The sequence below is a fragment of the Cucumis sativus genome, chromosome 5 (assembly GCF_000004075.3).
Source record: "Cucumis sativus cultivar 9930 chromosome 5, Cucumber_9930_V3, whole genome shotgun sequence".
NCBI classification, from domain to species: Eukaryota; Viridiplantae; Streptophyta; class Magnoliopsida; order Cucurbitales; family Cucurbitaceae; genus Cucumis; species Cucumis sativus.
Window position 1 is genome coordinate 3,402,752 of NC_026659.2, and position 23,675 is coordinate 3,426,426.

General features: G+C 32.7%; 3 protein-coding genes across 4 annotated transcripts; 1 reads left to right on the forward strand and 2 right to left on the reverse strand.

The window, feature by feature from the left end:
- Window positions 1-1,672: 1,672 nt before the first annotated feature.
- On the reverse strand, window positions 1,673-4,775 carry LOC101212393 (receptor-like protein EIX1). The gene is made up of 2 exons (XM_004143674.3): window positions 2,138-4,775; window positions 1,673-1,885 (listed from the first exon to the last, which is right to left on the reverse strand). Exon 1 carries the CDS (start codon window positions 4,598-4,600, stop codon window positions 2,138-2,140), a length of 2,463 nt encoding a protein of 820 aa, XP_004143722.2. The 5' UTR covers window positions 4,601-4,775; the 3' UTR covers window positions 1,673-1,885.
- A 1,146-nt stretch (window positions 4,776-5,921) lies between these two features.
- LOC101216892 (gluconokinase) lies at window positions 5,922-8,286 on the forward strand. Of its 2 annotated transcripts, XM_031885177.1 has the most exons (5): window positions 5,922-6,053; window positions 6,151-6,193; window positions 6,490-6,569; window positions 6,995-7,333; window positions 7,693-8,286. In XM_031885177.1, exons 1-5 carry the CDS (start codon window positions 6,041-6,043, stop codon window positions 7,755-7,757), a joined length of 540 nt encoding a protein of 179 aa, XP_031741037.1. In that variant the 5' UTR covers window positions 5,922-6,040; the 3' UTR covers window positions 7,758-8,286. The 2 variants fall into 2 exon arrangements, with proteins under 2 accessions (XP_031741037.1, XP_004143662.1); XM_004143614.3 differs by lacking the exon at window positions 7,693-8,286 and having other exon boundaries at window positions 5,923-6,053; window positions 6,995-7,530.
- LOC101214975 (serine/threonine-protein kinase TIO) lies at window positions 7,588-22,293 on the reverse strand. The gene is made up of 23 exons (XM_011656565.2): window positions 22,104-22,293; window positions 21,485-21,575; window positions 21,335-21,409; window positions 20,335-20,427; window positions 19,855-19,929; window positions 19,633-19,725; window positions 18,009-18,072; window positions 17,520-17,604; window positions 16,014-16,086; window positions 15,859-15,927; window positions 15,683-15,763; window positions 15,322-15,418; window positions 15,092-15,241; window positions 14,303-14,441; window positions 13,258-13,429; window positions 12,439-12,537; window positions 11,820-12,359; window positions 10,556-11,713; window positions 9,999-10,232; window positions 9,559-9,702; window positions 9,358-9,438; window positions 8,793-8,981; window positions 7,588-8,156 (listed from the first exon to the last, which is right to left on the reverse strand). Exons 2-23 carry the CDS (start codon window positions 21,572-21,574, stop codon window positions 7,911-7,913), a joined length of 4,047 nt encoding a protein of 1,348 aa, XP_011654867.2. The 5' UTR covers window position 21,575; window positions 22,104-22,293; the 3' UTR covers window positions 7,588-7,910.
- Window positions 22,294-23,675: the final 1,382 nt, after the last annotated feature.

Genomic DNA, 23,675 nt, shown 5'->3' on the forward strand with positions numbered 1-23,675 from the left:
GAAAAATACATATTTTCTTGTAGTGAGTAATAGTGGTATACCTCTGTCTATCTTGGATAGACAGTTAATCAATTAGATATTGGTACACGATTATTTTAATCATGTATCAATATTGCTTAGATTTTGTACCAAGAAGAGAAGAGATGGAGAATAAAGAAGAAATTTTGAGAGATAAAATTAAATGAAGAAATCGCGAACAAGAATAAGTGAGAATATGAAAAACGATAAGTAATAACATGAAGAGGACAAGAACGAATAGCAAAGAAGAAGAAAAAGAAGTGAGGTGAAGAATAATCTTGCAATATCCAAAGTCAACAAAGAATAAATCTATAATTTATGAAAAATAACGGTGGCTTCTTGGACTTTAAAATTTTGTTACACAAATCGTAAATATTTTTTGATTTCATTAGATTTATGTAAATTATTCTTTATTAAAATAATTTTATATATTTGAAAAAAAAATATTCTTACAAATGTATATGAAAATGCAATTTATACATTTAAAATTTGTAATTTCAATCATCTACTATTTTAAACATTTAAAATTTTCTATTATCTCCGTTCCCAATTAATAAACCTACTCGAATACATGGTTAAGGGAATAAATGGTAATTTTTTGTGTTTCTTCATGAATGGATGCATCATGAGAGGATGCATCTTTTCGTGAAAATTAATAACTAAACTATAGAAATAGGTATGACTTTTCGAATGGTCACGAATAGGTCTATAAATAAGTCATTTTCTATTTGGTTAAAACATACATCTTTTCATTATCCATAATCTTGACATTCGACTGATCCACAAAATTTCGTTCGTTGATCTTCTAGACGGAGTGCTGCTCTTAGAAGAAAGTTGATACGTTGTGGGACAATTACTTTCAAAATTCAAGCCCTATAGTGAGTAAATTTTTCTTGAGGAGACAACGTAAATTCGTTGGGCTCAAATCTATAATGCATATATGAGTTTCTCTTCATTGTTGTGATGACAATATTGATAACAAAACCATCTTTTATAATTAATATTTTTTTAAAAAAACTATTTCTTTAAATTTAACACTTCAATTATGTTATTTATTTATTTATTTATTTTTGTTCAATCAAGTCAACTAAAAAAAATAAATGTTGAAGAGTTGAAATGAGATTGAGAGTGATAGAACATTTAAATTTAATTTACAGTTAATTAACATATATATTTTTCAAAAAGAAAAAACCATTGACAGGAAATTTTCAATCAAGAAATATTTTAAAATATATTTTATGTAACTATCAAAGACTTTTCAAAACAAATGTGAATTCTCTATCAAAGACTCAATTTTTAATTAACTAAAAAATTTCTACAAACAAATGTGAGAAAGAATTTTTTGGAATAATCAAAGACTTTGAATATTTTTTAATATATATTTTATGTCATATTTATTTGATTATTCTACTTCTTGTTTTTATTTCAATTTAATTTCAGTCAATGAAAATGAATATTTTATAAAAGAAATTATCTTTTAAACAAATCCTAAATGGATTTTGATTATAATCATTGGAGCCAACGAATGACTACCTGAACTTTGTAATTACTGTTAATAAAAATCATTCCAACCCATTTAAATTTCTTAAAACAAATTTTAAATTATATAATTAAATTACTTTAAATTCAACTTAATAAACAACATTTTTAAAAATAGCAAAATAAATTATGATATTTAAAATTCTCCTATTTCTTAATATGCTCTATATCATCATATATCATGATTATGAAAGAGAGGAAGAAAAAATGATATTGGCCTCTTGCTTTTGAACTTCAACACCCTTTTTGATCTTGAGACTTCTGGATCTTCTTTAGATATCAACTCCCAAAGATTTGTCTTTCAAAGTTCTTGAATGAATCCCTTCAGCTATATGGAAAGAAAATGGAATTCAATATGGATTCAGATTAGATTTGAGTTGTAAGGCTAAGGTTAATTTAATAGGTAAAGAAACTAACAGCAAACATTCATTTTACTGTAAATGAATCTTTAATCACTACGTTCTCTTTAATATTTGTTCAAAAATTAAATCACATATTGACTATTAGAGATGAAGCTGCAAAGAAATTATATTTTATAACTAATGTGCATATAATAGAGTAGCAAAAAAGGAATGATTACCTAACTCATTCGCATGGAGATTCGTTCTTTAAGCAATTGTATGCTCCTCCTAGTTGCTGCATCAACTTTGTAACAAGCATTCTCCACAAACTTGAAATATCTTTCTCTCCAACTTTTCTTCAATATTAAACTTCCAACAACACCCCAAAATCCAATTATATATCCGAGGGCTATCATTATGTAAAGCAACCACTTCTCCCATTTATCTTCCTCTTGATCTGGATTGTCAATATTTTTCATTGGTCGCTTAGATGAATTCTCAATTGCACATTTGGTTGGAAGTGGATTCCCACATAGATATGGATTGTCATCAAAGCTTGAAGCTTCGTTGAATGTCGAGAGATGACCTTCGCGAGGAATTTCTCCGGAAAGATTGTTGTGAGATAATATCAACACGCCTAATTTACTTAGTTTTGATATGCTTCTAGGAATTGGTCCTGAAAGTTGGTTGAAAGATAAGTCGAGTGATTCTAACACCCCCATTTCTCCTATTTCTGCAGGAATTGTCCCAGTTAGGTTATTGTGGGACAAATTCAATCCAAATAATCCTTTAAGCTGAATTATGTCACTTGGAATTGATCCAACCAAATGATTTCCGGAGAGGTCTATATTTACCAAAAACATTTTTAGTTGTTCCATAGAGTAATTTAAATCACTTGATTTGATGCGTTGTACTAAATATTTTGTATCACTATCAATGCAAATTAAACTACTTCTACAAATGGTGTAATAACCATTTGTTTTTCTTCCTCCCGTCATTACATCGAAGTTGCTGAGATTTGGTGGAATGCCTCCTTCTAATTGATTGTGTGCAAGATCCAATATCCGCAGGTTACTGAGTTTGCATAGAGTTGAAGGAATAGTACCATTGAACAAATTACCTCGTAGTATTAACAATTCCAGCCTTTCAAGATTATTTCCTACCCATGTTGGAATATTTCCAAAGAACTTATTTCCTTCCAGATCTAATGTATCCAACAATTGAGCATTCTTCAATAAAATTGGCATGGATCCCTCAAAATTATTGTTGCTCAAGTATAGTTGTTGAATACCACCAAGATTACCAAAATTTGGAAAGGTCCCAGAAAAGTTGTTTGAGGACAAATCCAAATATGTCAAATATGGAGTCAACAAACAAGCTTGAAGAATTCCAGTTAACCTATTATTTGAAAGATCCAAAAAGTACAAATTGTTCAATTGGCAGAGTGAAGATAATAAAGAATCGTTGATAAGATTATCATTGAGAATTAACTCGTCCAACTCAGGCATTTGATCGACAATTCTGGTAAAAATTGGTCCACTCAATTTGTTGTGGGAAAGATCCAAAGTGGTGAGATTTTGTGGTGCCAACCATGTTGGTATAGCACTTGAGATACTCAAATTGGACAAAAGTAAACTAATCAATGACTTTTGGTTTTGAAGCCATGGAGGGAATTCACTTCCAAAACAGTGAATACATGAGTCTGCAGCAAGCAATTTTAATTGAAAAGGAGGAATCCAGTTAGGATCTATGTCCAATGAAAGATGCTCATTGTGGCCAATCACTAAGGTATCTAAACGAGAGAGATTTGCAAAAGTAGCTTCTGTAAGAACGACTTTGATGAACAAGTTTTTTGATATATCTAACAACTCCAACTTTTCAAGTTGCATAAAGCATTCGTCGCTCACCCCCTCCAATCTATTTTTTGAAAGATGTAACTCTCTCAAGTTTAATAATCCTCCAATTGCGGTTGGAATTGCTCCGATTAAAGCATTTTCTGAAAGATCTAAATATTCAAGGCTTGATAAATTTCCAAGCCAATTAGGAACTGGACCATGAATGCTACTGTTATAAAGGTTAAGGGACTTTAAGTTTTTGAACTTTTTCAACCAATCTGGAATTTCGGTTTTTATAGATGTAAATTGTAAGTTAAGCACTTGAAGATGATATCCATTGCTACAATCCATAGATTCATTCTCATAACTACTTCCAAACACATCTCCACCGAAATAAAAGTTGTGGGAAAAATCAAATACTTCTAGGCCACATTTATTTCTCATGAAAAAAAAAAGTCCACCATCAATCGTTGTAAAGTGATTTCCTGAAAGGTCTAGTAATTTCAAAGAAGTCATATTTTGAAAAACCTTAGGAGTTGGACCATTCAATTCATTGTAAGACAAGCTTAGAAGTTGAACCCTAGAAAGAAATGAAGAATAATTCAAGGAAACGAAAGAAAAATGGATGTTTCGGAGGCTACAATCCTCCAATCTTAAGGACAACAACAAAGGAAGAGAACTTAACACTTCCATCAAATTTGATGCTTGTGAAAAGTTGGTCTCACTCAACCAAAGAAGTTGTAAGGATGATAGGTGATACATCCATTCAACATCATCATTATATTGAACCCAATTTGGATTTAAGTTGGAATGACTTCGACTATACTCAAATCCCAAGCTTTTTAGGTTCAATGGTTGAATTAACATATCTTAATCTTTCTCATGCATCCTTTGCAGGAAAAGTTCCTCCTCATTTAGGAAATCTGAGTATAGTCGAAGTCATTCCAACTTAAATCCAAATAATTTAAGTATTTCAACTCAAGCAAACTAGAATCAATAGAATTATTGCTATACAAAGGTCCTGATACCGATAAGAAGAGTAAGTCGACCTGAATATCCCATCGAAGATCAATGATAGTAACATGTCCAGTGGTTTGATTGCAACCCACTCCTTTCCAATTACAGCAATCAGTTCCATTATTCCAGGAAGCCAATCGAAGAGAAGGATCATAATAAAAACTATTCTTGAATTGAAGAAGAGCTTCACGCTCCTTGTGGATGCAAGCTGCTGCAGTTATGGAGAAACAAAAATGGAGGTGTAGAAGAAGCAGTATCATCCACAACAATAATACAATTGAACTTTTTTCTGAAACTAATTTCCACATTTTGCTTACAATTGAATTGAAAGAACTGAGTAGTGTATGAAATTTGGCAATGAAAAGCAATAATATATATACTACTTTTAAATTTTCTTTACCTAGTCGTGATCATGTCTTTCTTTAATAATTTCTTTAAAATATTTTATGTTTAAAATTTTAAAATTTATTTATAACTTGTTTCAACTTTGATAGCTGGTTGAATTTGGAATACTTGAAAATGAAATTGATGATGATCATATTATAAAGAATGTTATCCAAGTCAGTCCTACATCAGCTTGAGATAAGGTGATGATCAATCATATGTATATAAAAGAGTATAACTTATATATTTATAGTATACAACAGAATACTTCCATCACCTGTAAAGCACAAAAAGGTTCATATCATTAATTGCCAAAAAAAAAAAAGGAAAAAAAAATTAAAGTACAAAGCCGATGCAAAATTATCGGTCAATTAAACAAAACAATGGAGCAAAATCTATAAGTTAACTACACTTCAAAAACGTATCTCAGTCCATAAGGCATAACACTCCAAACATAATACAAAAATACGTCGTAATTTAATTTAAATCAATCAAATACAATATATCATAGAATGGATGAGATCATAGACAACAAATATTCACAAATACAGTATAACTACACAAAATACAATGTATTTTATATCAAACAGCAACCACATGCCTAGTATTTACGTGTAGAAGATGTATTCTATTATGGTATCCTTAATTTATAAAATTCAAAATCTAAAATAAAATTATTACCAAACTAAGATCTGAATATTTTTACTGCATCTCGTAATTATTTTGTTTTTAGTTAAATTTTTTTTCACATTAATTCCGAGTTTTAGTTGGAATTGTTAAAACAAATTATAAAACACAAAAATAAAGTATTATTAAGTGTTCATCTAAATTTCAACTACCATCTCTCTCTCTCTCTCTCTCTCCATTTTCCCCCACAATTTTCATCATTCTCCCGCACCTTCCCATATGAACTCGAACGGTATTCTATTCTATTGGATTCTATTCTTCAATTTTCGTCTCATACTTGTAAATTTTATTCAATTTTTTTATCTCCGATTCTCTGTTTTGATTTGAAGCTATGGTGATCATTCTGATGGGCGTCTGCGGTTCTGGAAAATCGTAAGTCTCCTATCTTACGCCCGATATTCTTCGTCCTTTTTTTAACATATTCACTCCAAATCCAGATTCTGTACACATTTGGTTGATTGATTGATTGATTGATTGATTGATTGATTGATTGATTGATTGATTCAACAGCTTTAGAAGATGAAATTAAGAGTGGTAATAGTAGTGGAGATTTTAGATAAAGTCTGATTGAATTTGATGATGAAGCTCTGTGGAATTTGCCTCTTTTCTTTGATGATTTGATGAGCTGTTGTTATTGTGTGTGTATGTGTGTGTTGTGTGGAGAGCAGGACAATTGGTGAGATGCTTGGCAAAGCCTTGGATTTCACTTTTCTCGATGCTGATCATTTTCACCCAATCTCTAACAAAGGTATTATTTCCACTATAATACGAATGAAAACTAACCTTTCTTGCTTTTTACAATGTTACTTAATAATAGTATGACAAAAACACAATTTTTTTCTAATTAGAGAACACATTTTGCCAAGCACCTGACTCACATCAAATATGCCGTCCTCTAACCTCACCTGAAACTAAGAAAAAGTTAACAAATTTGCATTTATAAAAGTTAACTAAACTTGCAATTTAACTCAATTTTGTAATACACTTAATAGTAGCTAAAATATCCAATTTAACTCAATTTTGTAATACACTTCATAGCAGCTAAAATATCATCGTCTACTATAAATTGAAGTGTTCGAATTGAAAAGACACTTCTTTCAAAAATCATTTCAAAATCACTCTAAGATGATTAGAACAGTAACATTAATTAGTACTATTCATCGTTATGAGCAGAAAAAATGTCGAAAGGAATCCCTCTATCGGACGAAGATCGAATGCCATGGCTCGAGAAGATTCGAGATACATTGAGAGAGAACATAGCATGTAAAAGTAGTGTAGTTCTTGGTTGTTCAGCTCTACAAAAACACTACAGAGAGATTTTGAGATCAAGTGATCCAAATTATGAAAAAGTGGGAATAACAATGAAGTGTGTGGTGAAGTTTGTTCTATTGGATGCTCCAGCTGAAGTGATTGCTTTAAGATTAGAGAAAAGAGCCAAAGAAGGGAACCATTTCATGCCTTCTGCTCTTTTGAAATCCCAATTGGATTTGTTGCAAATTGAAGATACTGAAGGTATTGTAAAAGTTGATGCTACTCAAACTCCACAAGCAATTCTGAGTAATATTCTTAACCTAGTTTTAATCCATCATTAAAATGTCATGTTGATATCACTATCACTATCATTATATATAGACAGTATATTGATAAAAGTTATGATTTTAGATTTGAGTTGGAAATTTTCTTCAATAATACTTCAAAGTTATGAATAATATGCTAAAAGATTGTCCAAGATCATCAGTCTAAGGTGATTCACAAGACAATACTTCTTTCTCATAACAAGAAAAAGATATATATTAAACGAACAATTTTAATTGACTGAGTCTCTAACAGCCATCTACTTTAGTTACAAATCTGTCTTCCCTTCCTCACAGTACGAAACTTAGCTACAAGTGGAATCAAGGCTGATGATGGCAGTTATGAGAGTACTACTGTTTAGTCGACAAAATAATACTATATACAAACTATACATTCGAACTACAGGCTCGACAGACACGTAAAGAATATAACTAACTGATCTTTACATCGTAAGCATCAGCTTCAAGCATTCTTGTAAGCTTTATCAGAAATGGCAAAGTGATTGGCGGAAGATTCAAGTTTCAGCAACCTTGCTGACAATTACAGAAGCATATTTGGCGATTATAGACTCTGGGGATTGCCGAAGCTGCCCGATCACTGGAAATAGCTTTGATGAAAGAAGGAACTGTCGGCACGGTGTGTGTGCGCACATCTTTGCCAAGGAAAACAAGGCTATCTTGAGAGGAGACTCATTAGCTGCATCTTTTCTGCTTGGATTCAAGGCTACTGCCGAACAGTCAGCCACCAACTTTAACAAAGCCTGTATACACATATATATACACAACTTTACGGGTCAACAAGAGAAATGAGTGCAACTATAAGTCTGAAATGACAATATCTATCAGTAAACCAGATTATTGATATATAAGAATTTCATTTTTACAAAATTCCAGTCTGGTTTTGTTGTCATTCAATCTAACCACAACACTCTAAAATAAACATCTGAATAATGTGTTTCAGCACTACGAAAACAGATTGAATAAATGGAAATGTTGGAGTCCAGGTATATCACTAAAATTATATCAATTATAAAAGTTCCTCGTGTAATTGGAAAGCAATAATAGAAAACTATTGAAATTCCATCGTTATTCTTCTTTTAATTTATTTGAAAAATTAAAGGGACGATGATTTTAAGGCTAAAATTTCAAGTTTCTTCTAGAATTCAGCAGAACCAGTCTTAATTTCGATTCGAATGATAATTGGGTTTTATCCCAATTTTCTACAAGGATCCTTACTCTAACACACAAATTCATTGACTAATAAGTTTATAGATTATCTTTAAATAGTTTAATGAACATGTAATCTGAAGAAAACTTCTGATTTGGCTCTATCAATTTCCAACTTCCTTAACAGTCTTGTTAATAGGTTAATAGCTTAGTATGAAAGCCTTACAGACCTGCATCGCGCCTCTGGAAACAATATCCTCGCAAAGCATGTTGGAGTTGCGAACAAGGTTACTTAGTGCACCTGCTGCATTTGCTTTTGTTTTGTCTTCCTCAGATGATACCAGTAAATTTGCTAGCTGAGGTATTGATCTCCTGAGCTCTCCATACAACGTATCATCATGGTACGCAGCATTTCCAATCTAATAAAAGATATAACCAACTACATCAGATTTCACATCAAGTACAATGTGATAAACGAAAAAGGGATTAGTTGTTTGGAATTTTACTGATTCACTGCCTGACTATTATAAACACACCTATCCCGACTTGTTCTTATAATCAATCTCATGCATTTGAGAGAATAGTGTTTCAAAATTAATTTGCAAAATGAAAACAAAAATGTTAAATTCATTTAACAAAAAAGATGTCTACCACCCAAAATGCAGTTTTCCAAACACACTAACAATTGATGAGTAAAGAATTGTATTTTCGAGTTTCAAATGAAGATATCAAAAGAATGTCAGCCGTATTAAAAAGCAATAATAGAGAGTTATTTTCTAAAGGAATAAAACTTACAGCAAAGCATGCAAACTTTCTCGTCCGTTTGTCCGCATCAGAGCATCTATCGATTAGAAGATTAATTATGCCATACCTTGCCTGCAAGTTTCATGTAGTAGGTTGAATACGCTTGGAACAGAGGGTGACCCAATAAAACAGAATATAAATCCACATAATAGAACCACAAAGGTAAATAGTAATCGGCTTCTCACAACATACCAAGGAACCATAAAAGTATGAACTATGACGGCACATATTTCCCAGGGCACTGCATGCCTTTGCACGTATATTTGGATCTTCATGTGCAAGGAATTCCTTTAGGAACTCCAAAATAGATGCTCCATTGATGTATTCATAAAATGCCTACAATGCAAAAGTCATCATCATTGTCCACCACCAATGCTATTTTAAGGAATTCCTTGTGGCTCCACTAAATACTTTAAAATAGGGCTTTTATGAAAAATTTAATTCTTTCCCACGCGACTCATCAATATTTTACCTTGGGATCCTATTATACTTGATATAATACCCGAAAGAACATCAAATAATACCCAAAATGGGCTTTTCTGTGAAACACAACTAAACCCAGGAGCGGCCAACATAGTTGAGTCAGGATCGTAGGATATACTCAAACATAAAAAATGAATAAAGATACTAACCTTATCCATACGAGCTAAATCAGAAATAATCATTAAAATATCCAGTAAAATCTCCTTTGAATTTGAAGTGTCAAGCAACCGCCTCATCCTATTTGCATCCAACAGCCCTTTACCTACAAGTTGAACGGCCAGAGGTCGATGGCTGATCATTTTAGCAAGAAAGGCAACAGGTCTTCCAATATCCTTGAACTCTGAATGTTCTAAACATCGAATGACAATACCAGGCACTCCCACCTAAAAATTTAACAAGTAATTAGATATGAAATAGATTCTAACTTGAGAGAATATATTAAGTCTCCCTAGCAAGTTTAACCAGAAAGATAAATACTTCTGGTAGTAGAACAAAGTGAAGAATCAGCAATGTTGAAAGGGGATTTTTGTTTTATCAATATACTTCTTCTGGTAGAACAACAAAGTGAAGAATCAGGAATGCAGAATGAAGATTTTTGTTTCTAAAAATATATTTTTTCCAATATAATAAATACTATAGCAGTCAATGCATCACCTCAAATTTCCAAGTTGATAACCAATTTCAAATGCAATGTGCAAGATCTAACCTCTAAAAGAATTTTGATATATTTTCCCAAGTCGTCCTCTATAGCTTTCACCAAATCCTTGTCATCCATGCAAACTCTCCCCCCTGGTGAACCCATGTTGAGAAGAAACCCACTGTTCACAGAAGCAGTGGCAGACGGCAAGCCTGGAGCATTTTGTACAGCAACAAAAGGAAATGCAAGAAGATCAATTACCACGTTTATCACGTCTTTGACTCCACTCTTGCCTCCACCCGGCCCACCCCAACCCTTAACAAGCTTGAGATGAGCATCAGATATCAAGTCAGACATGAGCTTGACATTATCATTCCTAATTAAAATTTGACGGAAAGTTAAAGACCCGCCTAATAAGCAATGGGATATTGATGAAACAGTCCATACAAGCCCAATAGGTGACAATCCAACTTGATCGTTCTTGATATCCATTCCTTGTTGAGCACTTGAACCATTTTTGGCCAGCATATTAACAAGCAAGTGAGGTATATTACTAGCACACAACTGTTGAACAGCTAGAGGTCCACCCCACCTCAGCCTAGCTTCTAGTAAGCCAACACATCCATCCATGCAGCCATGCCAGTGCGAAAGGAATTGACCAAACTCATTTGTATGCCCATCATTGTTGCCTAATGATGAAATTTTTAGATAATCGCATAGTGTTGCCGTTCTAGGAATTAGAGGAATGGATATTTCGGACACTGAAGACTCAACTGAAGCTCCAATCTCAAGCGAAAGAATGGATGCAAGAGCCAACATGCCAGATGCACAATGAGGTAAAACAGCATTCCTTATCTTATCATCAGAAGAAAAACTATGGGCAAGAACTGTAAGTCGTGAGAGCTGTCTTTTTGGAGAGGTGGTCAACATAAACAATGCAGAATTTCTCCCCATTGACTTTAAACATTGTGCAACTGTAGCTAGGAGGAGGCAAGAATGCATAACCAGGGAGGAAGGATTGACTAGCTTGCACTTCATGTTACTCATATCACCTGTTTGTGAATCTTTATTTAAAACTGAAATACATAAAGATAATACATTGAATGCTTCTGCTACTATAGTACCATCCCCTCCGCCACTTACAACAGTAGTTACAGGGAGGGAACTAGGCAAACCACAAAGAACGCCTGGAACGATTCCATTATGCAGGCAGCATCTGAGGAGAATCTACAATATAAATGTAATATACCTAAAATTATCTCTTGTTTAAGTAAAAGAATCCTAAAAATATGATCATCACAATTAAAGGCTCTAAAATATTTGACATAGATACCTGAATACAAGACGACAAGGCAGCTTCATGTCGTTGATGGAGGCAATAGTAAATAGAAACCTGTATTGCATTTGATTTAAGAAATGCCCTGGTCACTGCATCAACAACTTTTGTTGAATCTGATCCTTGTAAGGATCCCTTTTCATGATCCCTAATGTCAAGTCGGAGTAGAGAATGACTTCTAAATGCATTAAGGGGAAATAAATAAGTGTTCTCCTTCACAAAAAGAATTTCGAATGACTCAATCAACGACCAAAGAGCTCTACAAGCTTCACAAGCAGCTCGCAGTAGAATTGAAGAACCTGAAATAAGACTGGCTCCTGAAGTAGCTAAACAGAGACACAAATGATCTACCAAACCAGATGTCTTGGCATGATCCAAAATCTTTCTCAATATTTCATTAGGTGCACAAACTACCTCAGGTCCTGAACCAGAATTAGATGCTTTAAGACCTTGAGCTACTTTAGATAACAAAACAGCAACACAAGCAGTGGATTCACACACAACGTCTCCAGATAAATCTCCACTAGAACATATAACCTACAAATTTAACAAAATTAGAGAACTGAAAACAACTTGGTTAATATTTAAGCATTAATATTCATTAAATAACATAAACCTGGGAGAAAATTTCTGCCAAAGTGACCCAGTGTCTAAAGCTCAAGCTTCCCATGACACCTCCAGACTTACTCACCAATGTTCTAACAATTGAAAAACTCTGCAATCAAAAGCAATTTAAGATGCATCACAAACCTCTCGTTTCAGAACAGTTAATGACCCTGCTTTAGTTTGGGAATCAAATACATATTTTTGAAAAAGCGCTTAAGAGAATTGGTACAGATAAGTTTTAAAAAAGATTTTTTTTAAATAAAATCAACAAATAAATCCACACGTCACCATGCATTTAACTGAAATCATCAGAAAAATGTCTAGAAATCTAATTGTTATTCAAAATATTATTGTTAGCATATAGTTAGTTTAGTAACTAAGCAATTCCTAGATAAATAAACAAAAAATATTCATATTCATTCTACACGCCCTAATACCATTTGAGGGCATAAATTGTAACAAATTGCAGTATTGGCTTCATTATGGAAGTATTCTGGTAATAGAAGATGACCTCAATAAAATACTTCTGGAAGTATTAAGTAATGGAAAGGCAACACCTCCATAAAAGCACGCCAGTGAAAAAGAGGAGAAATTGTTTGTTTGAAAATTAAGAAAATTTATAATGCATGATGTTGATGACATGATTAAAGAATGGTAAAATCCCACATTCCCTCTCGAGATTAATCAAAACCAAACACTCTGTGAATTCAAAGAGGCAATTGAATAGATAGAACAAACCATCTATCGCCATCATTACAACCAAATTAGGTCATCTAAACATGTAACAAATGGATCTAAATAGCTTAAATGAAACTTCAAAGAAATATACCTTTATTATTAAATCGTTAACTTCAATCGATTTCAGGTTTATAATAACTCTAGTGAATACAAGAAGTTCATGTGTAACTTCATCAAATCGCCCAGTGCATTGAATGGCTCCAGCGGCTGCTAAGTTTGAAAGGATTCTCAATGATTGGCTTGAACTAAGTATAATTTGCTCCCTGATAAGATTTAAAATAGAAAAATAGACAGCATTAGGAGAACAGAAAGTTACAGCGCAACAAAAGGATTTGCCAACATGAAGTCATAACATTAAATAGAAGCAAGGTTGCCATGAAACTATAATTGAAAAATGATAATATTGTTATTAGACCAAAGGCCAAGACAACCTCCCACCAAATCAAGTGGGAACCACATCCTCCTCAACACCTTCCCCAGAAGAAATTTCTCCAGATTTTTGCTAACAGAAACCAAGATCCTAAACAAAGATAAGAGGCCAAAATCCCACATTCCCACTCAAGACAAGTCAATCACCCACACCCTTCTCTGCATCTGTTGAGATGAACTCGTATATCTTCCTTCCAACCCTCAGGAGAAGTGGTTCCCCACCTAATCTACAGTACTTTTTTAGCTTCCTCTCTCTCTTCTTCATAAAAAAATTTATAGATGAACCGCATCTCTTTAATTATACCCCATTAGAACTCTATTTGGCTTCAGATTTCTTTAGCATATTCTGTCACATCAATGAAAATAGTTTCCATTTCCTATCAAAGAAAATGGGCACTGTCTACGAACTGCAAAAAATGAATTCAAAATTTTACTATTTAAGTTACTCGGAATAAAGGAAATAAAGTCAAATTGGAAAATTTGGAGCGAAACCCAGCAAAACAGACCATTTTGATCAACAAATGGTATCTTGAGCAATTAAATATTGAGAGAGAGGTTTTATGGAACTTACATCCCAAGAATTTATCTAATTTGAGGCATTATTTCTCTTACTCAAAAGATCGATATTGAATAATGAATTCACCAAACGAAAACATAAAAACATGAAAAGTTAGGAGTAAAATTATAGAGACTTTAAGTTGCATAACCTGCATGAGTTCTGGGACATTTCAGACCATCTTTGTAATTGTCCCAAAATGTGGGTTAATGCTTCAGTATCTTGGCTAATAACTTGAGCACCTTTCACAGTACGCGAGTTATCTTCGAATTTGTCCAATGTCTGACAACCTGAACAAAAATAGTAAATCAACAAACAAATCCACTTAAATAACATTTGTTTTTATTTGATCCAAAGAATGGAAGCATACTAACAAAAGAACACTCAACATGAAAAATAAAATTTCCAAAAAAGAAAAATAAAATCATATGTATAGTAAGCATAAAAATATTAATTATCAGCTGGATTTTATAAAGAAAAATGAGGATGAAGACAACCTGAAATAAAAACAAATGAAAAAACAAGATAGAGAAAACATGGGACAGAGGCAAATATAAATCGATAGGGAAGAGAGGCTTGAAATTTATATCATTTATCACTATCAGTTAGTAAAATACTGTGATCTTTTCACATTACCCAAGAACTATTCATACAAACATTAGCAGAAAGTTACAAGTACAAATCAACCTATAAATGAACAAACCAAGAAGCAACAACAACAGCTGCAATAAATGATTTTAAAGACATAAGGTCCTTGGAAGTATAGTTTTTCAAATAATACAAGACAGATTTTGTGGAATAAGAGATCTATAACCACTGGAACACAAACAGATGAAACCGTTCATTGCCTTAATAGTTCTGATTTAATAGTTGTCATATAAAATCTATTCTATTTGTAAGAAAATTAAAGTGAATAGTAACCAAACAAGTTGCTTCATACCTGAATGTTTAACATCATTGGGACTTGCAAACCCTGGGAACTCCTCGGGATGAGAATTATTTCCCAGTATCGAGTTTGGACTGTTATGCTGAGCATTGGGGGTGTTTACAGAGATCTTGTCCTGGAAACTAGCAGGAGCATCAATTTTACCTTCAATATCGTAAAATAGTGGTCAATTTTCAATGGCCGATGATGACATTAATTCTAGTAAGTATAGATGTGAACCCTACCCCCAGCACTGGAAACATTTGAAGCAAGATTAGCATTTCCTTCTCCCCTCCAAGTTGGACTGCACCCTCTGGTTGCAACAGATGTAGCATTCAACTCCTGGAAACAGTTTTAGGATGTTATAACTTCTGTAATTTCACATTTAAGCATCTATTAAAGATTTTACAGAGACAAATCTTATCATAATGATAAGAACTACTATGTAATTGTAAAATGCCAGTTGGCAGTAGGTACAACGTTAGTTGGCAGTGACAAATTTGAAGCAAACGGCAATACATGCTACATATGTTGTCTTAGCAAAATTTCGAAGCAAATGCATGATCACAGTAACCAAATTGTTATAACCAACAAGAAATCAATTACCTTCATTTCCAGCTCATCTGAAGTTTCTTTAACAAAAGGATGTTCCAGAAGAGCAGGCCATGTGAGTCGATTTTGAGGTACCTGTCTCAATTCAAGCACAAATCAAGTAAAATTGTGAAGTTGCCACACATTTGAAAACTGGTCAATAGAATCAGGCATAGAAATTTCAGAATAACCTTGTTGAGCAATCCTCTCAAAAAGCTCTTGAAACTCGAACTCATATTTTCAGGGTATTTAACTGGATCCTGGTTTAATGAATGTAAAATTAGCTAGCACTTTAAATATTTAGCAAAAAAATCATGCATAAACATTAAGTCACAAGATAAAATACCTTTACGATGTGCCGAATCAAAGCATACACAGAGTTAGTGTAAAATGGAGGTTGGCCAACAAACAACTCGTACCTGTTTCAGCCAGTATTGAGTTTCCGTGAATTTAAATAGATATAGAGGCTCAACAAAATCACAGAAGAAGGCACAATTAAAGTATAAGATCATACAGTCCTTAAAGAAGGTGTTTGTACTGAAGTTTTCTACCAATGGATGGGTTTGCTGTACATATTCCAACATTCTCTTTGTCGTAGACTCAGAGAAGTGACCAATCCATGGAGTTTTAGGGCCATCTTAAAACTATAGAGTTTTGCATTTTCCATGTGCATGGATAAGGGTTGGATGGCCTATTGATTAAAAGTTAATTTATAACTAATCTACACTACCTAAACAGCATGGGTTCTAAGTTGATTATTTTATTAAGTACCATCTTAGTTTAATTGAATTAATATACTAAATCCTGATTAATTAGTATGTTTATTTTAATTAATTTTGGTGGATTGAGTTGTTTAAATTTTATATTTATTTTTTTTACTGTAAAAGGTCAACTTTGATTTCTTAATCAACAACTTCATTTTGGATACACTTAGTATACAAGCTAATTAGAATTTCTTAAATTTTGAATGTTAATCTTTTAGAAGTGATTAATTCACTAAATTCACAATAATGGAAGATGCTCGCAAAAGATGCACATACAAAACTAAATGCAGATATTATATTATCACAAATAACTAGAAATAGTATGATATATACATGCAACCTTTGGAACAAACAGCCACCTCTAGATGTTAACAGATTTAAAAAACAGGGCTTTCTGCCTTAAAGTTGTTTCAATACCAGCATTCATCTCCATCCTCTAGAAAAAAGTTTGATTAGACCTTTACAAGGGAGTATAACTGTGTAGACTATCAAGTTTCCAATAATCTTATTGTTTGGCCAATCGATCACTGTCTTCCAAAAACATTGAAGATGGTACGGGAATTACCCCAAGTAAAAAACAAAGACTGGTTTTTTCCATTATTTATGGCTTTGTAATAAAATGCAGTATGTGATAGACGTAGACCTTGAGCCTCACTTACTCATTGTGGCTTAAACATGAAATAATGCATAAAGACGATGCTCAATTTACATAAAGCCAACAGTGATCGAGGATTTCATTATAGTAATAAAACTCAAGTGTATACCTAACTGAACTTCTTCACCATAAGTAATCTCTTAAACATACGGACCATGAAAAGTAGACAATCTACTAGCACATTGCAAAATGTAACACAGCCACAGGCCTTAAATTGTCTATTCTATGGAATAATAGTAGCGTATAGATGAAAATCAAACAAAGACATAAAAGTTTAAAAAACCAATAGGATGAATAAGAGAGAAGCCAAAGAGATAATTCCACTAACAATTAAGAAAAATCAGATGCAACATGAGAATCAAAAGTACATAATTTCATAATAGAATATTATAATGAACAGAAATAAAATCATGGATAGCAACAATTCACATACAATATCACTCCCAATGACCACAGGTCTGCAGTGTGATTGTAGGGTTGTTCACGGACCAATTCCGGAGCCATGTACAAAGGCGTACCTAAATAAGGTCAATAACAAAATTTTAACAAACAAACAAGAAGTGTGACCTCAAATAACTTTATAATAGTTCAGTCAAGACTGGAAAGCCAAGATGAAACACATTCAAATCACATAGTTCTCAAAGAAACTTTACATTTTCCAATAAAGCTGATGAATGGAAAGTACATTACTGCTCAAAATCATTTTATATTTACAAAAAAAATAAAGATGAAAGCAACTCTAACCGTCAATGGTTACCAAAGGAAAGCAACTCTAACCATCACTGGTTACAAAAGGATAGAGCATAGTAAAGATTCCTCTAACGCAAAGAAAAGGAGGAATGCCTGTATTAGACAATCAGATGCATAGGTTCTTTTTCTATTTGTGGTAATCATATCTCATACAACAATTGAAAGAACTTACCTTTTATTGACCGCAAAACAACAGTATTTGTCGACATTGCTCGAGCAAATCCAAAATCACAAAGCTGAGATAAATAAAGCATAAGAAGAGTCGGGGATGTCAGTATACGACTAATAACTTGTATTACTAAAATAATTATGAGTAAGAAAAATTGCATAGCGTTGGGAAGTTGGATTGTTAAAAATATGGAATGTGCCAAAAATAATAGCATGTAAAGAAAAATTGGATGAAATAAACCGGTAGTGGTAGAACACAAAAACATTAAATCGAATTATTTCATAAATGCATGACAAAAAGTTTGTTACACGAAAAAAGTAATTTTAATAAACTCAAACTGCTATGTACTGAACTGATGTAGAATCAAAAGTAAGCTCATCAATACAAAGAGAGAGAGAAAACAAAAATATACGTAGCAGAAGCCTGAAAAGTGGAGCTGCAGAATAAATAACGTTCTAAATGTCATGAGTGAGTGTAAAAATCTTCTATAAGAAACAAGGATGCAACTATCGAATGAATGACTTAGATCTAGGAAATGCCAATGGATATTTAGATGACAGAAGCTATTCACATTTAATCATGGATATAATCAAAGTTGCAAAAATTGTTTAACTTTGTTCACAAAATTGAAACACTGGCTAAATTAAGTACCCCAACTTCATGTTAACATTTATATTCATAAATTTAAGTCGTGAATGTGTATACCTATAAATGCATAGCATTGAAGACTGAAAGTGAGTTACAAATTAAAAGGAGAGAGATAAGTAAACCAAAAGAGAAAACTCAAGAGAGATAAAGAGACCTCGAGAGAGGGAGAGCTACAACAAAAACAATTAAATTGAAGGAAAATGAAAGAATAATCAAATAAAAAAATTATAGAATAAAGATGGCTGATACAAATGTTCAGATGAGGATAGTCGAGAATATTAAATAGAAATGGGAGGCCAAAAGAGAGGTAGGGAGAGTGAGACTAGAATAGAAAAATAAAATGAGAGGGAGGGAGGAAGAGCCACAACAAAGTAAATGGCGATTAGAATGGCGGCCAAGGAGAAGTATCTAAAAGTGAAACTGAAAATTAATAGGACAGATGGCTTGTTATTGTCATTGATAGAAACTGAACCCATTAAATCATTTCCACCCTTCATTTGATCATGCTCACTCTATTTATAATCAACTCATACTACCAAACATTGTGGCTAATAAATAATATGTACTTAATATCCAAATAATTCTAACTAATCTAATGGTTGGTTGCATTCCTACAAGTCTTCAACATTGTATCGGGGTGTTGTCAACTTCTCGTTACGTCATGGCTATCTATCCATCAAGCATTATCATTCTCTACAATAATGTGCGTTCATCTATAAAATATTTTTCTGATAAATTATCATGAAGTGACATGTCAGTACACAAATTATACAGTACCAAATTTGCACTTTTCCCTCCCCACTTATTGATGTGGGTAATTCCAAATTTTCAGCTTATCAACAACATAGCTAATTTTCTTCCATGATTAGAATACATCTACCTTTTTCTACCCAAACAAATTCAACATTATAGAACACTTAAAGAAGTTACTACTACTAATAAACAGACATGGTCAATATGCATATGGTTGAGGACAAACCTTCACAACAGATCCAGCTCCAATAAGAATGTTCTGGGGCTTCATATCACGGTGGATGATACGATTAGAGTGCAAGTAGTGCAATGCTCTTACCTGAAAGTTATTGTTATAACCAGGTTAAGAGAATATTCAAACTTCATACAATTGAATGATGCTAAAAGTCTTCATAACATAATACTAAGATAACCATTGACCAAGGAAAGAGATAAATTCATGAATTACCAACTGTTTTGCAATTGCTTGAACTTGCTCTTCCGGAAGGCATTTATCATCCTCAAGGATCTCAAAAAGCTCACCCTAGCAATCAGAAATTGTCACATGCGTGAAACTAATTTTCCATAAGCTAGGTTTGGTATATGTTTCTTTGTAAAGAAACAAGCTTCAATTATATCACTAAAATATTTTCAAGTAACTCATTCAACAAAAACAGATTTCACTTTCTATCAAGAAACGTATGATCTGTTCAAAATTGAAGTTCCCTTTTTCTTTTTGCAGAATTTAGGTAGACTGCTCATTTAATAGATTTTGGTTACTGTACTATAATGTTTCAATCATACAGGAAAAGTTCTGATGCCTTTTTATATCTGTGTTTGTGTCTGTCATCATTCCATGCAGAAAGTTGTGCAATCTACAATACATTAGCAAAAATGTATACTATAGATATATTTAATCAATAAACTGGGCAATAAGAAGATGAATTACTTGTGCAAATTCTGTGACAACACAAAACTCTTGCGGGCTTTCAAACGAGTCGAGCATTTCAATGATATTTTCATGCTTCAGCTTTCTTAATATCTGCAATATTATGACAACCAGATACCTTAATTTTATGGAAGAAATGAAGGAGTAAAGATTAATCTCAATTGTCACTACATAATGATCATTCTTCTCTTATCATACATGGTTGCGTAAAAATAGGAAATATTATAAATAAAGAGAAAAGTACGTATGTCTAAATAGAAAATTTGGAGTGTGCCAAACACCTTAGATTCCTTATTTTAAGAAATAAAGTACAAAAATAGTAGTGTGCGTAGCACCTTGACTTTCTCTCTACCAATACAACAATGACCAAATGTTACATACACCAAAAAGTAATTTACTTGCTATGAAGTATTTCTTTCATCAGATCAATTGGGAACCAAGAGAAACAAAAAAAGCAATCAAATATAATCACAACAAAGACATGTTAACAAAATTACAGATTGCGAATGCCAGGTGTCAAATCGCACTTTCTTAAGAGTCTCAAAGCGATTGGGTGGCACTTGTTCTTGTCCTTGAACAGGTCAACCAATCAAAATGCAAATAGTTGGCACAATGGGCATATTTTGCAATTTCTACCCCATTTCTGGAGAAAACGGCTTCAGAAAATTGGGTTAGAGTAAAAAAATCGCAAATGTTTGAACGCATGCTTGAGAAAGAAAGTTGTTGTAGGCTAGAAAGCAAAAAGTGACAACAATGCCTTAATAGCTTATAACTTTAGGTATGAAGGTATGATGATTTATCTTACGCCCATATAGTATATTATGAGCATTTTTGTGACTATTGCCCTTCATATGAAAATGGCGAGGAGTCACTTGCATAATAAAATACATATGATGAAAGCATGATAAAAGAAGGTTAAAATGGGCATGTGGCCATGTGAAACACTTCTTGGACAAGTATGACCGTGACACTAGGAATACCAAGAAAATTAGTCGGGTACCTCAATCTCTTGTCTTAAATTGTGAATGTCTTTCTCGCTTTTTCCATGCTTCATAATGAACTTCATTGCAACGGTCTGGGAAGAGCCATAAATAACTTAAATTAATAACCTTAACAAGTAAAGCAAAAGACTTATAAATACACAATTCACCTGGCCAGTGTTCTTCCGCCTCCCCTTATACACTTTGCCAAAAGACCCCTCCCCGACCAGCTCGATTACATGGTAATTTTCAACACCCATTCTGTGAATAGAACAGAATAAAAGGATATCATTGCCTGAATGGAAAAACGTATGAAGGCACACCACTATTCTGTGAATGGAAAAAGAATAATATATATATATATATATATAATGGGCCGAGAACTATAATTCGTATCATGGAGCTGAGGCAAAACTAAGTCACAAAGAATAGAAAATGATTTACAAATATTAGACAGTAACTCTTCATCAGAAATGCAATCAATGTAGTACAAAACAAAAAAGCACACACAAGTAGAAACCCATCAATTTAATGGTCTCAAATTACAACAAGTAACAAATCATGAAATCATAGAGTGCAAAACAGTGTCCCGATGAGTCCGACATGGGTCCAGTGGAAATGGGCTGGAAGCAAAAAGTGAATAAAATACTTTAAACAATCAACTACTAAGTAAGCAATTGAAGGGGATCGAGGGGAAATGGAGTTAAAATTCACGTAATCAAACAAAAAGTTCAAGAAATTAAAAAAAAAAAAAAAAAAAAAAAAAAAAAAAAAAGAGTGAGGAACTACCTGCTGAAAGAAATTGGCGGAGCTTAAAATGATTGCAGAAAGACTGCTCCTGAGTTCTTATCAGATCGAAAATCAACTCAAAGGAACTTTATGAAAGATGAAAGTTAGATCAAAACTTGAATGTAGAGAGAGAGAAAGAGTTAGATGAAATTGGGGTTTCGTCTTCTTCTTGTTTCCCCCCCGTTTATGTATTGTATTTCAAAATTGAAATGCAAACGTTCAGATTTTGGTTTGAACATCCGGCCGAAAATGGTCTTTTCTTTTGCCGAACCAATTTTTCCGGTTTGAACCGCTTATCTCATCGAATTAGAATAAAATCCGGTTATAGTCAGTTTGAACCGCTTTTTCTCTATGGTTTTTCTTTCTTTCATTTTTTTTCGTAAGGACAAGTTTGCCCTTCTTAAATCAGATATCCCCAAATAAACTTCAAATGGGTGATTGCAACAAATTTTAATTTTACGAAAATCTAGATGGAAATCATCGATTTTGATGTTAATTTTGAAAAGTTATAAAGGTAAAGCACTCAAAAATAATAAACTTAAATTAGTAAATATATATTCTCTCATTTTCAAATAAACCTGCTTTATTGTTTATATTATATGTTGAACAAATGTCAATTTTAGGTAATTGTTTCTATTTAAACCTAAAATTTTATAAAATACTTTAAACTCTGAACTTTTATACGTGTATTAATATAAATCCTCGATTTTGGTAAGTGTTCAAGTAAAACATAATAAAAAGCCTAAATTGATATATTTATATAAGTTCACTATTTAAATTAATATATTTGTATTAGTTAACAATTTAAATCAAAATTCAAGATATACAACTATTAGTTTAAATTTTAATTTGATATAAACTCGAAAGTTCAAATTGAAAATTTTCCTATATTAGTGATATTTTGATATTTTTTTATTTTTTGTTTCTCGAATTCTTCTAAGATATAATAGAAATATCAATTTACGTTTCATATCGATAACGAACACATGGACACGAGATATAATAGAGATATCAATTACCTTTCATATCGATAACGAACACATGGACATGTAGAAATATTGATAAAATTTAAAAATATAGGCATGTGTATGAAAATTAAATACTACCAGTATAGGGAGATAATTGATTAAGTTAAAAGATCGATAACGAACACATGGACATGTAGAAATATTGATAAAATTTAAAAATATAGGCATGTGTATGAAAATTAAATACTACCAGTATAGGGAGATAATTGATTAAGTTAAAAGTGCATGTGGTTGTAACCAACTTCGTAGTCTAGATGTGTAATTTTTCTTACTCTTATTATTATTACTATATGGCCGAGTCATGTTGGATTCAATTAAAAAACTTAGAAGTTAAGATAATCATGCAGTTACCTTTTGATAGAGTGTGGCTGTACTTTTTATACATGAGTAGATATTAGAGTTTGAGGGAAATTGAATCCAAGCATGCAAGGTTGGACCAAAATGTATAAATAGAACATGCACCTGCTTTTAAAAATGGGAACATGTTTTTCAAAAGCCGTTTTTAAAACTGAAAGAAACAAAAAACTCAGTTACAGGAGGCACA

Excerpts from the sequence above, each read along its gene's own strand:
- LOC101216892 (XM_004143614.3), top strand. Across the intron at positions 6,194-6,489 it reads GTCTGCGGTTCTGGAAAATC|GACAATTGGTGAGATGCTTG; the intron begins GTAAGTCTCCTA and ends TGTGGAGAGCAG. Across the intron at positions 6,570-6,994 it reads TCACCCAATCTCTAACAAAG|AAAAAATGTCGAAAGGAATC; the intron begins GTATTATTTCCA and ends CGTTATGAGCAG.
- LOC101212393 (XM_004143674.3), bottom strand. The coding sequence starts at position 4,600 with ATGTTAATTCAACCATTGAACCTAAAAAGCTTGGGATTTGAGTATAGT.
- LOC101214975 (XM_011656565.2), bottom strand. The coding sequence starts at position 21,574 with ATGGGTGTTGAAAATTACCATGTAATCGAGCTGGTCGGGGAGGGGTCT. Across the intron at positions 19,930-20,334 it reads TTGTCACAGAATTTGCACAA|GGTGAGCTTTTTGAGATCCT; the intron begins GTAATTCATCTT and ends TCTGATTGCTAG. Across the intron at positions 16,087-17,519 it reads TGGTCATTGGGAGTGATATT|GTACGAGTTGTTTGTTGGCC; the intron begins GTATGTGAATTG and ends TGGCTGAAACAG.